Source organism: Dasypus novemcinctus, chromosome 15 (genome assembly GCF_030445035.2).
Source record: "Dasypus novemcinctus isolate mDasNov1 chromosome 15, mDasNov1.1.hap2, whole genome shotgun sequence".
NCBI lineage: Eukaryota > Metazoa > Chordata > Mammalia > Cingulata > Dasypodidae > Dasypus > Dasypus novemcinctus.
In genome coordinates, this window is record NC_080687.1 from 35,082,749 (window position 1) to 35,098,108 (window position 15,360).

At 38.8% G+C, this 15,360-nt stretch overlaps 1 protein-coding gene across 3 annotated transcripts in view; it reads right to left on the bottom strand.

Annotated features, from left to right (window-relative positions):
- The window catches only part of CLYBL (citramalyl-CoA lyase), a 267,593-nt gene that overhangs the window by 18,550 nt on the left and 233,683 nt on the right, over nucleotides 1-15,360 (bottom strand). For all 3 annotated transcript variants that reach the window (XR_188188.4, XM_004458414.4, XM_012525124.4), the window contains exons 3-6: nucleotides 11,719-11,907; nucleotides 7,332-7,433; nucleotides 5,499-5,592; nucleotides 4,071-4,238 (exon numbers count right to left, since the gene is read on the bottom strand). Coding sequence is in view for 2 of the 3 variants with exons in the window: in XM_004458414.4 (XP_004458471.1) it covers nucleotides 4,071-4,238; nucleotides 5,499-5,592; nucleotides 7,332-7,433; nucleotides 11,719-11,907 (553 nt within the window). In the remaining variant the exon portion in view is untranslated. The remainder of the gene's footprint in view (nucleotides 1-4,070; nucleotides 4,239-5,498; nucleotides 5,593-7,331; nucleotides 7,434-11,718; nucleotides 11,908-15,360) is intronic.

The following is a 15,360-nucleotide window of genomic DNA, read 5'->3' on the forward strand; positions in this document are numbered from 1 at the left end:
AGTTTGCTTATTTTGTTAGGATTATCCCACTTTCTGTGATTTCTTTTAAAATTGGTCTTTTTTAAATAAAGCTTACTGAAGCTGACTTTTCAACTCTATTAATGTCAAATAGTATCTTTCAATAATATATTCAATTTTCTTTCTTTTAGATGAATATTGGTGTATCATTTCTAACCACTAATAGAAAATTAGACTCCAATGAAAATATTTTATTCAGTACAGTAAACTAGAAGGTACATTTGAACACCGTGGTCTCTAGATTATACCATTTAAAAAGCTTTAAATAAAAAATTACAGAATGTTTCTCTACCCAAAAGTATATCCAGATTTTCCTTTTTTGCTTATTGAATAAAGAGTACATATTTTCCTATTATAGAGTTACTTACTCCAGAAAAAATCTTATCTCTGTAGCAATAGTTACAAAGGGGCTTTATGATTCTTTTTGAAGGCTTAAGGATTTTAAATAAAAACACCTGATAGATAGAGTCACAGGATTCTGGGAAATCTTGTGGCCATTATAAAAAATTTAACATTCCACGAAATGTGGAATCTAATTAGGGCATTAATAAAATGTAGAATAATTTAATGTTATAATAATTATGAGGGCATATTTTATTACACAGTAAAATTATGGACACATTTGGCCCTTTAAAAATCAATGATATTTACTCTGCTAAGTGTATTTGTTGGTATAGCAACTTGCTTTGCTTTTGAAACAAATTGTTTTAATATTTAGTAAGTACAAATTATATACTTGATGTTTCATAAAATGTCAAATCCTGTTACTGTCATTATTCTATCAATTAGAAAAAGGAAAAATATTTTGTAAAAATATTTTTAGTATTTTAAGAAAAAGTTTAAGTGGATAAATATAACAATGTATTTTCTTTACAATGGCCTAATTGAAACAACCTCACATTCTGTTTCAGTCCTATCTATCATCAGACTAATAAAACATTAACAACCTGTATAAATAAATATGTTGAAATTTTGGGAGGAATAATTTCTGGGAACAAATGACATCAGTGATAATAAATGGGAGTGTTTTTCAATATAGCCATTGAGGTTATATTTAAATAATCAAATAGTGGTTACAATATTATTGATACAGGATGTCAGTTCTGGTAATTATTTTCTACTAATCGTTAGTCCTGAATTTTATAATTTATGTACATAATTTATACTGATATAAAAAAAGCCAGATTTCATGGGAACTCCTTAGTACATGCTATCATATGTGGATCAAACATAAACTACATTGAAAAACTGAGACAACTGATGGATCTCAAGTGCGTTCATTTTGGTTAATGAGGTTAATTTTAAAATCATGTTAGGTTTTAGAAATTGATGAGCATTCATTTTATATGTGAAGTTCTCTTTTGTTGTATCTTATGTAGCCCAACAACTGTATGGCAGACTTTAATGCCATGCAGGAATGAAGCAAATATTTTATACAGAGGAGTTGTTATTGACAAGTTACTGAGAGGGTGCAAAATTGGAAGACATTAAAATTTATGACCATGAAATCCTTTTTACAGTACCACTTGATATACCGTGCTTTAAATCAATACCTGTCAAGTCTTTTAGGTAACTGTATGATGGTGTCATTTTTGTCTTCTACAAAAGACTGCCAAAAAGAATAAAACCTATAGTGCTTCGTATTTATAATCTTTCTTCTCAGCATGGAGTACGGAGTAACTGTAATGACTAAGTCATCTGTTAAAGCTTTATTCCAAGGCTTATTTAGGGTTTCTTTTTATAAAAAAATTCCTAAAGTTAATGGCCATTGATTCAGCCAATGCACTGATTTCAAATCAATCTATGTGGATTGTTGTCCAGTGAAACCGTGTTGCAGCAGAACAAGCTGTAACCCCCTGTATGGGGCCTTGCTAAACTTTTAAGAATCTACAACACATTAAAAAAATACAGACTTTTTAAAAGTAAAGGAAGTCCTTACAGCACTGACTCCGTGTTCTCAGGAGTGTTAGGAATGACTGAACACTTCTGCTGGATTTTAAACCTTTCAACTACCTGCTTCAGACAGGGTGGGCATTTCCCTTCCTTCCTTCTTCCACTCTTCCTTCCTTCTGGTGCAAAGGCCAAGGTGTGGCTAATTAAATGCTAATTAGGACAAACAGATCAGGAGCAGCCTAAAACACTCATCATAAAGCATTTATTTCAAAAAAGCCCCAAACACTACAAGTCCTAACATACCTTATTATCAGCCTAATTATTGTTTACTGGTAGGTAGAAATACAATTGGGGCAAGAAAAGATCTTCTTTCCCCAAAATTTGCAATGGTCACGCAGTGTAACTCCCTGGTTTTCTGACTCGTTCATGGTAATACATAATGGGCACTGTAACCTCCGTGCCTCCCCATTCTTTCCGCTTTCATTTTTTTGTGATTCAACACTCCCTGTTGTTGAGAAACAATAGTGCCAGATCCAATAAGCCCCTCGTGCTGAGTTGGGCGCAGTCTAGAAATTTAAACTTCATCTGAAATAATTTGTCTTCAGTGACTGAATTAAGGACAAATTTCATTCAGACCTGATCCTGGAGAAACTCTCAAGCTCTCTTATACGTTCTGGAGCAAATATTTATCCCAGAGGAAGCCGAGGAATCCCAGGTCATACTGAGTGACTGTGGAAGAGGCCAGTTATCAGTGCAGTGTATTCTGTTCTTTACTGATTTAGTTTCCATTTCAGAACAGTATCTGGCTGCTTGGCAGCCAGTGCCACACGTTTCAGGCTCACGACATCGGTGTCTATTCGACAGATTTCATGGTGTTTTCCTCCATGTTTTCCATTTTGGCCACATACTAACCAGTTGTTGGAAAGAATCAGGAGTAATAGGCCACGGGGACAAACTTAACCCCATGGATGTGGAAATGTGATTTCTTTCCTTCTAGATCACTATGAAATGGAAGAGCACTTGTTTATTAATAATTCAGATAATTGGAAATATTTCTCTATCAGGGATCACATTTATTTTAACTATGTTAACACAAAAACAAATGTCAGCTTCATTCAATTCTAAATGTAACACTGAAGTTGCCTCTTAAGTCTTTGAATTTTCTTTTTAGTTAAACCATCATCCATTAAGTTACCTTTTAAATTTAAGGTCACTTTAAGAAATATTTCTTTCAGTAACCTCTAACTTGATCCACTAAAAGAAAACTATTTAGAAAAGGACTATCACGGATGCTTTTCTCTTTGCCTTCTTATTTGGGTATATTTCTAATACTGATACTGATGTCCTTAGAACTTGAAGCACAAGTAGAAATAATAAATGAGTCGTGGTGTTTCCCCCCCCATGGTTGTGTGTGTATGTGCATGTGTGTGTGCATGTGTGTACAATCCTATTGTGGTTTTGCAAAAAATAGGATACTGCTGCCAAAACACAATCCCTGGTTGCTCCCTTGGCTCATGGGGACCCGATTGACCAGGCACTCCCAGCAACAGGTGTTGCCTGCTCTCCAGGCTGGGGCTGCAGGGCCCCGCTGGACTCAGTGCCTGCCAGTGCCCCCAGGGCCTGTAGGTGTCACCAGGTGCACAGACACTTCTGGGAAGTGGGCAGTGGGGATGAGAGAAAGGAGGGGCTTGAAGTGGCAGAAAAAACCCCAAAACTAGTTATGAGTAAAAAACAAAGATGAGATAGTAAAACCCCTTTTTTTTTCAGAAATGAATTAATATTCTGAAGGCTTTAGCAAAATTTTCTTGCACCCTCGACTTCCCCCTCACCCTACCCAAATCCTAATGACAATTCACTAGAAAGCACTTCTGTGATACTCTCAGTCAGTGAAAACTACAGCAAGATACTTAAAACAACAGAAAAAATTCTGTACTAACGTAAAGAGAAAATAAAATGAGTGTTTGTTTTTTGACTTGCAGAGCCAAAGGAAAACATAATTTGTTTGGCAGGTTCTTGCCCTGGGTGGCTTTTTCATGTTTCAGACAGTGGAATAAATATACATGCTATGTGATTACATTAGAAAACCTAATTTCTATTTCTTTTTCTCGGAAGTGCTTGCTCATCTAGACGTCTCTTTATAAGACATCAAGGAATCATACCAGTGAAGCCCATGGCAGCTCCTTCTCTCGACTGCCTGAGAAGCCCCTCTCCATCCTGAAAGTCAATGTACACGAGATCTATGGCTTGCAGACCAAAGGCCTTGGCTACGACCACTATCTTTTGCCGGGCGTAGAGAACTTCCAGGGTTTCTTTACTACTTGTTGCACCTGAAAATGGGATTTTGACAGAAAAGGGAGACTTTAACTCTGGAAACCGAACCCAGACATTTATTATAATAACCTACCCTATAAAGACATTATTTCGCTGGGAATTGCTCCCCAGCAAAATGATTATTCGAATGTAAATGAGAGGGAGAGACGGAGGCTAAGTTCAATCTCCTATGTGCCTCCTCATCTTGCAAGGCATCCTTTAGTTTACACTTGCACATGCCTTAGGAAAGGACCCCTTCCCCATTTCTGGGGAGAGAAGCAGGGTCACAAATGACTCCTGAGAGTTTTCCTTCTTGCCATTGCTTGGAAAGGGTGCGTCCAAAGACAACATCATAGAATGCAGCCAAGCAGCAGTGAGAGGAAACAGTTAACTGCTTGCCTGGAGCAGAGTTCCCTCGCGGTGGTTGCCCTGTCGTAACTGAGCCAAGTCCCTCAGCTTCAGGGTTTGGATGGAAAGCCCGGGGCAACGGAAGGGCACGCATTTAGTGACAGGCAGAGTGTCGCTATGCCTTTGGTGGTCCCCTGAGCTGTCGGATACACAAAAGTTTCCTGGAAATACTGGCATTAAAAGAAGTTTCTCTTTTCTACCCTCGGGGATCGCTGTGTAAACGTGGGCGAGGAGACTGCTCAGGGAATGCGCGTGTCTCCAGGTCACCAGAAACGCTCTCTGTGCTCTTGCCTCTTTTCTAGACACACTCACACTTACTAGTTATACACACACTCAGACCAGAAGCATCGTGCTCAAGGGATGGTAAAGATCCATGGAACCCAGCAGGGTGTCTTAGGAAATATTTAGTAAAATATGTTTTAAGAGAAATTTAAGATCTATTTTTAAAATATTTACATTCTATACCCGATGTAGAAAACAGTTAACTAAAGCAAATGTGAACTGCCTTAAATTTGTGTTAGAAGCCTAGACAGCCCTTAGACTGAGCTGAAAACAAAATATATTTAGGCAAAGGAGAAATTGTTCACATAATACACTTATTATGAGCAAAGTAGATGCCATATATTACTGAACACTTCTGAGGCTGTTTTTTTAGTTATTTTTGAAATGAGCAGAAGTAATAATACCATACTCTGGAAACAGGAGAGGAACCCTGAAATTATAAGGAAATGCTGTCCATTCAGCTGAAAAACCACTGTCATGGCTGGAATATATTGTCATGTAAATGTCCATTCATGAGGGGCAAAGAAAAAGAGAAATACTTATGAACAGAGAGAGAGGGGGGGAGGGAAAGAAAGTGTTTTTGACACCTATGCTCGCTCGAAAATCTTCTCCTCCAAAAATGACTGCGTCTAGAAAAAGACCCACTTGAGGCCCAATCTTCAGGGTTTCTTCACAAACTGCCTGTAAAAGAGCAGAGCAGGAGCAAGTCTCAGAAACGCAGGCAGTAGAGAGAAGCACGGCATATTTCAGGAACAAAATGATCCAACTCTTAATACAGTTTGGCTAAGCTGTCCTAAAAATGCACCCCAAATGTACCCCTTTCAAATGGTATTTATAAGTAGGAGGTATGTATTTGCTCTGCTTGGAGGATTATATTAATTTGGTAATTAGTATATATTAATATAGTTATAATGTTGAAATTATAGCTGATACAATTTCTGGAGAAAGCTTGAAGTAGCTCATTTTGATTGTAATATAGGTTATTTCTACTTTTTCAAAATTTGTTTTTGTTTTAAGAGTATCAAACAATAAATGTAAAACCATAGGAGAGAAAGAAGGAATTTTTAAATCAAATAAACTAATTGGCTTATTTGCATTACCATCAAGATTTCTTCGTAAATGTTCTCAGGATTGAAAACATACAATATAAAAATCTACCACTTCAGAAGGGAAAATAAAAATGCAACAAGTCATCTAAGATGCATTAATAAGCAACTTCATTTATGTATGAAAATAAAGCTGGAACAGTGTTTGTCTTAGATATAATTGTGAAGCTATGAAGATGGAGATACAGCCTGCTAATATATTTAGGGAGTGGGGAACAAATGAGAAACATGTGCAGACACTGTTGATTAATTTCAGGAGTTGTAAATGCTTCTGAGTTCATTATGGAATAAAAGGGTGAAACAGCACTTAAAATGAAATCCTTGTACGGATCTGATCGCATCTGAGGGATGTGCTTTTGATTATATTCCGAGAATTCTAGGGCAGGCTGACAGAATTTGTGGTTGGTTGTGTAAACATGCTGACCACGAGGCTCACGGTAGCTCTCCAAACACTAGCCCCTCCTGCCTGTTCCAATAGGTCACGAAGTTTCCTCTTGTAGCGTCTATAATCTCTCTAGTATGGCTCACCTATAGTTTTTCCTTGTTTTTAGTGATTTCTTTCCCCTACACTCTGCAAAAAACGGTAGGCTAAAAACTCTGAGGTGGGATGTGCTCTATGAATGGCCACAGGTCAGGTGGGACATGAGGCATATTTTGAAAAACAATATACATGACCACTGATTGGGGGGGAAGGAGCTAGCTGTGAATTTATTAAGGCAGATAGTTTAAGGCAACCATACAAAGGTTGAAAGCACTTGATTTAGCAAATCTTCTCTGTTTCCTACTAGAAAATATTTTATATTTCTAATATAGAGGCACATAATATACTAATTATGTGTGTATATTAAGTTACAAATATTAATCTCATCCACGAGACATTATGAATGATGTTGCTGCAAAAGGGCTGGGAAATTTCCCATTGAAAAGACAGTTGATACAAAAGAATAATTCAGTTAGTTCATAAGGGTGACAAAATAAATTTTCATGTACATTTAATTTGTAACTGTACTAATTTAAGGAGTATATTTATAAAGTGACGATATAGTTAAAATTGTTACTGGAATATATGAATATATCATTTAAATATTTAGGACTATGAAACTTTTCCTTTCCGTTTAACCAATTTCTTTGTTTTCCAAGATGCTCAGAACCTGGTTTTTGGACTATTACAGATAACAAATGGTGTTCAGACTTAGCTTGTTTGTAAAATTTTCCTAGCAAAACATCTTAAGTAGCTGTTAAAATTGAAAACGAAAGCTCTCTTTAGGTGCTAAATAAAATAATAACTTATTAACCACATTATGATTTTCTTACCTTAAAATTGAGCAAACCCATTGCAGTTTCCACAAAAGGGATTAAATTCATTGGTTGTTCAAGTTTTCGGCCTTTTAAGTAGAATGAAAATTTATCTGCAAACTAAAACCAAAAGTGTCATAGGTGATTCAGTGGGGGAAAAATGTACAATCACTGAAATGTAGACATAGAAGTAGTATTTAAGTCTTTGACCTGAGGAAGTAATATCCCAGTCTCTTTCGTGTACACAAAAGAGCTAAAAAAAAAAGAAAAAGAAAAAAAAAAAAGAAAAGAAAAGAGGAAAGACCAAAGGAAAAGGTAACAAGGTTCCCACCAAACTAAACACAAAAACCCCAAGCATGATAATTTTTTCCAAAGGAGCAATTTGTGGCCTAGGAGTTAGAACTGGAAGGAGAGATTCTCAAGTTGAAAACATATTTACTTAAGACCTCTGGCCCTTACTTAGTTAAATGCAAATGGTAGGCCCTTAAATCAATGAATCCTTGCTCTACCTACTACTCTGTTTTTGTTTCAGGTCCAGCCCTGACATCGGTGTAACTATTCCACAGTCTTCTATGGAACCCATATTATCCATTATAGGACCATTACCCTTTGTTCAGAAGGTTTTTCTTCATAATTTTTTAGCTTACCTATGAAGACCTTAAAAAGGAAGTTTAATTCTTTGAAGACCAAAGCTCTCCAATTTTTTCCATGAGACCAGTTCACAGCTAGCTCTGTGCTGCCAGTGGGGTAGCCCAAATTCCAAAATCTATCATCTGGAAACATACAAAAGCTCTTGCACAGATCGCCCCCCACCCCTTTCAAAAGAAAAAAAAAAAAAAGTACCCTAAATTGTAAATCTATTATGTCTATCTAGATCTAATAAGATGTGGGGAGATTAAAAAACAACAACAACAACAACGCAGGTATGATAAAGATATTTTTGTAAATAAAGATAAAAACATATATAACCATTTTAAATTTAAGGAATATTCAGCCATTAATGGATATCAAAGGAAAAGGGAATTTTAATCATCTCTCCATTCAGTCTCAGTTGGGTAAATCATATCTAAGAGATTTGCATAAATATAAACCATCAAAGACTTTTCATCTTCAAAGGGGGTTTCAAGACCCTATAAGCTTTGTACTGTAATCATCACAGGTCACAACCCTGCAGGAATAAGGCTGCTATGGCAACATAAAAAAAAAAAAAAACTAATGCTAAGGCTTAGCATAATATTCTGACTAATAGAAAGGAAACTCATTTTAAAAGCTGGCAGCCTATTTACCAGAAGCGGGATTAGAGGTGTTATTTCCCCTTTTAGCTGCTCCCTCCTTGCCTGTGCACCCCCTCCCTCGCTAAAAAATCTAATCACTGGGATCTTTAAAAAGCTTTTGAGCAATTTGCAGTAACTTTACAATTAGGCTAAAATAAATCACAGCTTTCAGTAATGAAGAATTATTCCCGGTTGCTCCCCCTGCACCCTCCCTTCTTTAGACAGCATCACCTCCTTAGTAACTTTTTTCAAGGGAAGGAATAACTCAACCAACATAGCAAGAATGAAGAGAAGGCTACAATTTTAGGCGATGAAATGTACAGTGTTCGATATAAACGAAAATAAAACATAACTGGTGTCACATTGAAGCTAGAAAATGGGTAGCAAAATATTGGTGGTTTTGGTGTTAAATATGTGGTAGGAGAATTTTTTTTCTCATTCCAAAAACTTGAAACATTACTTGCCCCATTCTTGTGGTAGTAACTACAAAAATCACCAAGTTTAAACCCAGGTAAATACTTTAAAATGTTCCCTGTTCTTAGTGAGAAAAGTCTCTCCTGCCTTTTGTTTTTAAGCCAATAGGGGCAATTAACAACTAAATATTCTAGCCCATCCTCCCCCCTCCTCCTCCCCCTGGTTCTTAAAAAATTGCATTAAGTACTAACACAAAAGGTAACTAGTGGAGAAGTTTCAATTAATTTTTTCAAAAGGAGATGATTAAATGTTTCCGGCCTGGTAAAGTGTTCATTTCAGCAAGGTGGAGGGGACTGGGGGGGAGAGAAAGAAGGGGGAAAAAATCACAAAGAGATTGGGGAGGAGATGAAGTAGCAGGGCTCAGCAATTCTTTCAATTCCAGTGCACACCCAATAGTGTGTTGGAAGAATGCACACTGTTCGGGATTTGTGGGAGAATTGTCCCACGACAAAGGAGGCAGAGTTACGCTTGTTATAGTCCAATAAGCTGTGCCAGTCAAACAAGAACCCACACTAGCGACAAAAGGCGAGCAAGAGATTCTCACACAAAAGAAAACAAGTAAGCCCATCTTTCAGTTGTGCATCAGGCTCTGGGTTTTATGCTTCCCATAAATACAAACGAAGAGGCAAAAATAAACAGCCGCGCAGACTTCTGTTAACTATAAATCCTATTTAAATAATTTAATCTTGGTTGTCTACATTTCAGTATGTTCCTCACGACCAAGGATTTAAAGCTGTAGCTGAAGGCTGGTGTGGGCCCCCTCTCTTAAATTAAGGGCAACGGTGATAAATAGATATTAACTCTGAAACCAAAAGGGAACAGTGACTTCAGATGCCATTTCAATCACCTTAAGACATCTTTGAATGGCATAGGAGCCCTCAAAGATACTAAAACACTATGACTAGTATCTCCCAGCTTCCGAGGGAAATCCTGGAGAGAGGAAAACTCCAGTTTAGCAAGTAAATGTTAGTCAAATACGGGTCTTCAAGAAGAATCCAACACAGAGCCGTGCAATAGAAATATAACGGCTGCTGCATATGCAATTTAAGATTTTCTAGTCGCTACATTAAAAAAGTAAAATAAAACAGGTAAACTTAATTTCAATAATCTTTTATTTTACCCAATATATCCCAAATGTTGTCATTTCAACCTATGGTCAATATAATAGTTACTGGGATATTTTACTTTTTTCTTTTTGGTATTAAGTCTTCGAAATCTGGTGTGTATTTTATACTTAGAGCACATCTCAATTTAGACTCACTACATTTCAAGGGCCCAGTGGGAACATGGGGCTAGTAGCTACTGCATTGGACAGAACAGATTCAACATCTCTAGGTGTATTAAAAAGTTGATCAGTTTCCTCACCTTTTATCAGTAAGACAGTTACGTCAACAATCTTACAGATAATACTAGACGTGGTGTCAGAAACGACCACTGCTCACAGTGCCTGATGACACTGCCACCACTTACATTTCATAGGCGCCCTGCCCTGGAGTGGCACAATGAAAATGTTATTTCATTCAACAGAGAGCGCAGAATAATAGCAACCCCTAAATAAAATCTCGCCTCCCCCTGCCCTTAACAATTAAAACAATCATAGTATAATTAGGCCCATTTCAAAGTTTTCTTAAGTAATTTGACATGCCAACCACTTTACATTTCAGGTTTTTATTGGCTGAAAAGTCTGTCATGAAACACAAACACACCTGTCAGCAATTAAAAAGGGAAGAACTAGAGAACTGTTCAGGAAATAATATCTGTGCTAATTAAAACCACTAGTTAAAAGCTTCCTGTTTATTCCTCTAGTTGCCCTAAAGAGTGACCTTTTTCTCCCCTTCTTTATGGTCATTTTTTTCATACCCAGGTAATGTGCTTTCTCTGTCTATGATTACTTAAAATGAATCTCGGGAAAAGCCACTTACATTACTACTCTTCCAAGTGCAAGTCTTGGGTTAGGGCCTGGCTGGGTGTAAGAAAGGATCCAATGCCCTGGCATGCAGCTTCCAGGGATTGCTCTGGGAAGGCAGTGGAGGGGACTGTTTTGTCCCAAGTGCAAATCTGATTGGAAAATAGATGCATCATTTAAAAAATGCAGCTGCTCCATGTAGCACTTGAAAAGCCTACTTCTCGGGAAACGGACTTTGGCCCAGTGGTTAGGGCGTCCGTCTACCACATGGGAGGTCCGCCCAGTTCAAGCCCCGGGCCTCCTTGACCCTTGTGGAGCTGGCCCATGCGCAGTGCTGATGCGCGCAAGGAGTGCCCTGCCACACAGGGGTGTCCCCCGTGTAGGGGAGCCCCACGCGCAAGGAGTGCACCCATGAGAGCCGCCCAGCGCGAAGGAGGGAGCAGCCTGCCGAGGAATGGCGCCGCCCACACTTCCCGTGGACAAAGAAACAAGACGCAGCAAAAACACACAGAAAACAGACAACCGGGGGAGGGGAGGGTAATTAAATAAATAAATAAATAAATAAAAAGAAAAGCCTACTTCTCCTTGTGTGAAAAGAAATGGGCTCCTGATCTCACTCCTTTTTCTCAACTCCTTTCCCTCTCTGCTGTGTGTGTGCATTTTCCAAACCCATGGCACCCAAATCCTTCCTCTCTGACTACTCCTTAACAGGTCCTGAGTCTTTAATCAAAGCACAGCATTAGCTACTCACCCACCGGATTTCTTCCACATTTTGCACCTTTGGTAGCATCAGGCTGGAAGGAAGGACCTTGGATTGCAAAAGGGGCTCCAGGTCTTCTTGGGCGAGACCACTGGACACTGAGTTGATTCTCACACACTTTTCAGTTGGGCCCAGATCAAAGTCTTCAAGAGTTTTTACTATTCTCACTCGAGCTTCATTCTATAAAAGTGTTGATAAAATATACCTCCTAAGTTTATTTTGTCATTGAAAGGAAACACAGTCAAACGATCTATGAAAGCGTTAGATTCAGAGTCTGAGCACCATTATTATGCCTACAAATTTATCTACCCATCAAACAAAAGATATTTGAAATAAGTCATCCAATCTCATGGGCAAGCAAGAGATTTCCAGACACCACTCAAGAGTACTGTAATAGATAATGTTCACCACACATGCATGCTGATATACTTCCAATAGTAGTGTTGCCTTGCTCGTTAGCATTACTTTCCACTTGGAAAGGCATTATAATTAATAACTAACATTTACTGAGCCTCTATTTCATGCTAGGCATGATTCTAAGCCCTTTATATGTATTTTCTCATTTAATAAAAATAAACTAGATAACAACAGGATAATGGTATTTTCATCTATCAGCATTTTCACAGTAGGGAAAAAATTAGGATTTGTTTTTCTTTTACTACATGTATCATGCTTTTTAAAAATTGTATTGAAGTTTATCATTCATACATGAACATACATAAACAATAACTATAGAAAAAGTCGTGAACATACAAAACAAACATGCATAACATCACACAGGGCACTCATACATCACCCTACTACCACCTTGCATTGTTGTGAAACCTTTGTTACAAACTAGTATATGCTTTTTTAGTCATTTTTTTTTGCAACTGAGTTGAACCTTAGCATTCAATTAAGAAGGCACTCATAAGAAAATGACACCCCATACTACCAAAGAAAGTTCCAACGTGAGGCAGCTGGAAGGCAAGACTGGCATTAAGAAATCCCATGGAGGGAAACGGACTTTGGCCCAGTGGTTAGGGCGTCCGTCTACCATATGGGAGGTCCGCGGTTCAGACCCCGGGCCTCCTTGACCCGTGTGGAGCTGGCCATGCGCAGTGCTGATGTGCGCAAGGAGTGCCGTGCCACGCAAGGGTGTCCCCCGCGTGGGGGAGCCCCACGCGCAAGGAGTGCGCCTGTGAGGAAAGCCGCCCAGCGTGAAAAGAAAGAGCAGCCTGCCCAGGAATGGTGCTGCCCACACTTCCCGTGCCGCTGACGACAACAGAAGCGGACAACAGAAGCCGACAACAGAAGCCGACAAAGAAACAAGACGCAGCAAATCGACACCAAGAACAGACAACCGGGGGAGGGGGGGATATTAAATAAAATAAATAAATCTTTAAAAAAAAAAAAAAAAGAAATCCCATGGAGGGGGAAGCAGACTTGGCCTAGTGGTTAGGGTGTCTGCCTACCACATGGGAGGTCCATGCAGTGCTGATGCGTGCAAGGAGTGCCCTGCCACACAGGGGTGTCCCTAGCAAGGAGTGCGCCCCGTAAGGAGAGCCGCCCAGTGTGAAAGAAAGTGCAGCCTGCCCAGGAATAGTGCCGCACACATGGAGAGCTGACACAACAAGATGACGCAACAAAAAGAAACACAGATTTCCATGCCGCTGAAAACAACAGAAGCGGACAAAGAAGACGACTACGCAGCAAATAGACACAGAGAACGGACAACCGGGGCAGGGGAGGTGGGGGAGAGAAATAAATAAACAAATCTTAAAAAAAAAAATCTTAAAAAAAAAGAAATCCCATGGAATAAAACAAAAATGTACATTTTCTTTGATTTGATAGTCTGTGCTCCACGGTTAAGAAAGGTTGAAAGGTTGAAAGTCTGCTTCAGAATAATTATTGTCCCTCCCCAGAAAAATTGTACAGTATCAAGTGTTTTTTGTTGGCTTTGGGTTAGGGGTGGTGAAGGTGGGAAAAGAGGAAGGAGTGTCTGGAGGGAGTGGGGGCTGGGGACAAGAAAAAGAAAACATTTGGGGTCATTATTTCCTGCCATTTTCAGTTTCAAAAACAAATTCCTCCAACTTGCCAACAGCCCTCAACAAATTCTCTTCGTCAGTATGAACACTTATCAAAAGTAGTTTCATTTGGGAAGGGTTTTTATGATACTAATAAAACTTTAAAGCTTCTCACTGCCAATGAATGCCGTTTTTTTTTTTTTTTTTTAAGTCTTAACAATACACAGCCATCTGAACAGAAGTACTTATCTAGGAAAACAGCAAACCACAGTGGTGACAAAAAAAGAATTATTTAAGCCAGTATTAAGTCTCATTTCAATCTATAAGACAACGCAGAACAATAGATTTAAACCAGTCGGGCGTAGGTCTATGCGCAAGTCACAAGTCGAAGCAGAGAAGGCTTCCAAATGTGGTCTGAATTAAGTAGTGTGAGGAAACAGTAGCTTAGCAGTTGTCAGGTCAGATGGAAATAGAGTACCTAGGACCAGTTTAAGGCAGCTCTGTGCAGTTTTGATTTGCAGGGCTTCCACTGCCAGTAATTAGGCTAAGCTTAGACAAAAGCGAGAGAGAGCGAGCCCATGCTACCTAAAGTGAGGAGGATGTAGCCAAGAGCAGCTTTTGAGCACCCAGCACGTCTTTGGTCAATCCACGGTGTAAAACCCTTGCAGGCACTGTGCCAGGCCTTCTTTCTGCAACCACAAAATACGATAATCCTGAAGGCAAAGGGCCAAAGTTAGTTTAATATCATGGTTCTGAAGTTGTCTACAGCAGCGGAGAAAAAGGCTTCCAGCCTTCTGGGAGTGTGTTTAGACCCGTGGCCTCAGAGAAACTAGTGTTAGGCTCAGTGTAGCCCACACCACTACAAATTCGGGACTGCTCCAGTCATTTCTACTGTGAGATTTTCCTTCAGTACAGCAAGTCAGGTTTGGAAAGGATATTTTGGGACAGAGTGAATGGAACAAACTATAGTGTTTGGGCTAAAATGCAGTTTTACACTTGCATTATTGGAATAATCATCTGCGTTCTCCACTTTAATCCGCGGTCTGTATTTAGGGACGCGGGATCCCTGGCAACGTCAAGTTCCTAAATTGTTCACTTTGGTGCCAAACAAAATCTGACCCCTGAGCTGTTTTGTTGTTTCATTTGGATTTGAAGGGGACTGTTTGTTCAAAGCTCATGTTCTAAACCTGGTTGTGATTTTATCGAAAGTCAGATTGCCATGGTTTCAGCACATTCTGGTTTACTTAGTAAAATTCAGACCTTGTGAAATTGGCTGCAAATGAAGTACTGAATTCCAATTTAGATATAATCTGATTAGTGCTTCTCGTGTTATAATAATGAGCAATGAATACTCAGCATTTTATTTCACTTTTTTTTTTTTTTGGCTCAGAATTAAAACCAAGCTCTTTCCACTTCATCATTCTGTACCTTTCCAAAAAAAGATGATGGCTTTTGAGGTATATTTCCATACAACACCCTTATTAACAGGCTGTTGCTTGTTGCAATTTACATAAACTAAGTGTGCATCCCTCTGGTATGTATCCCAAAATATCCAACAACTTCACTGAATTTACACCAACCAACAAGCATGTTGATTTTTTTTTCCTTTTGGTATTTTAATGGTGAA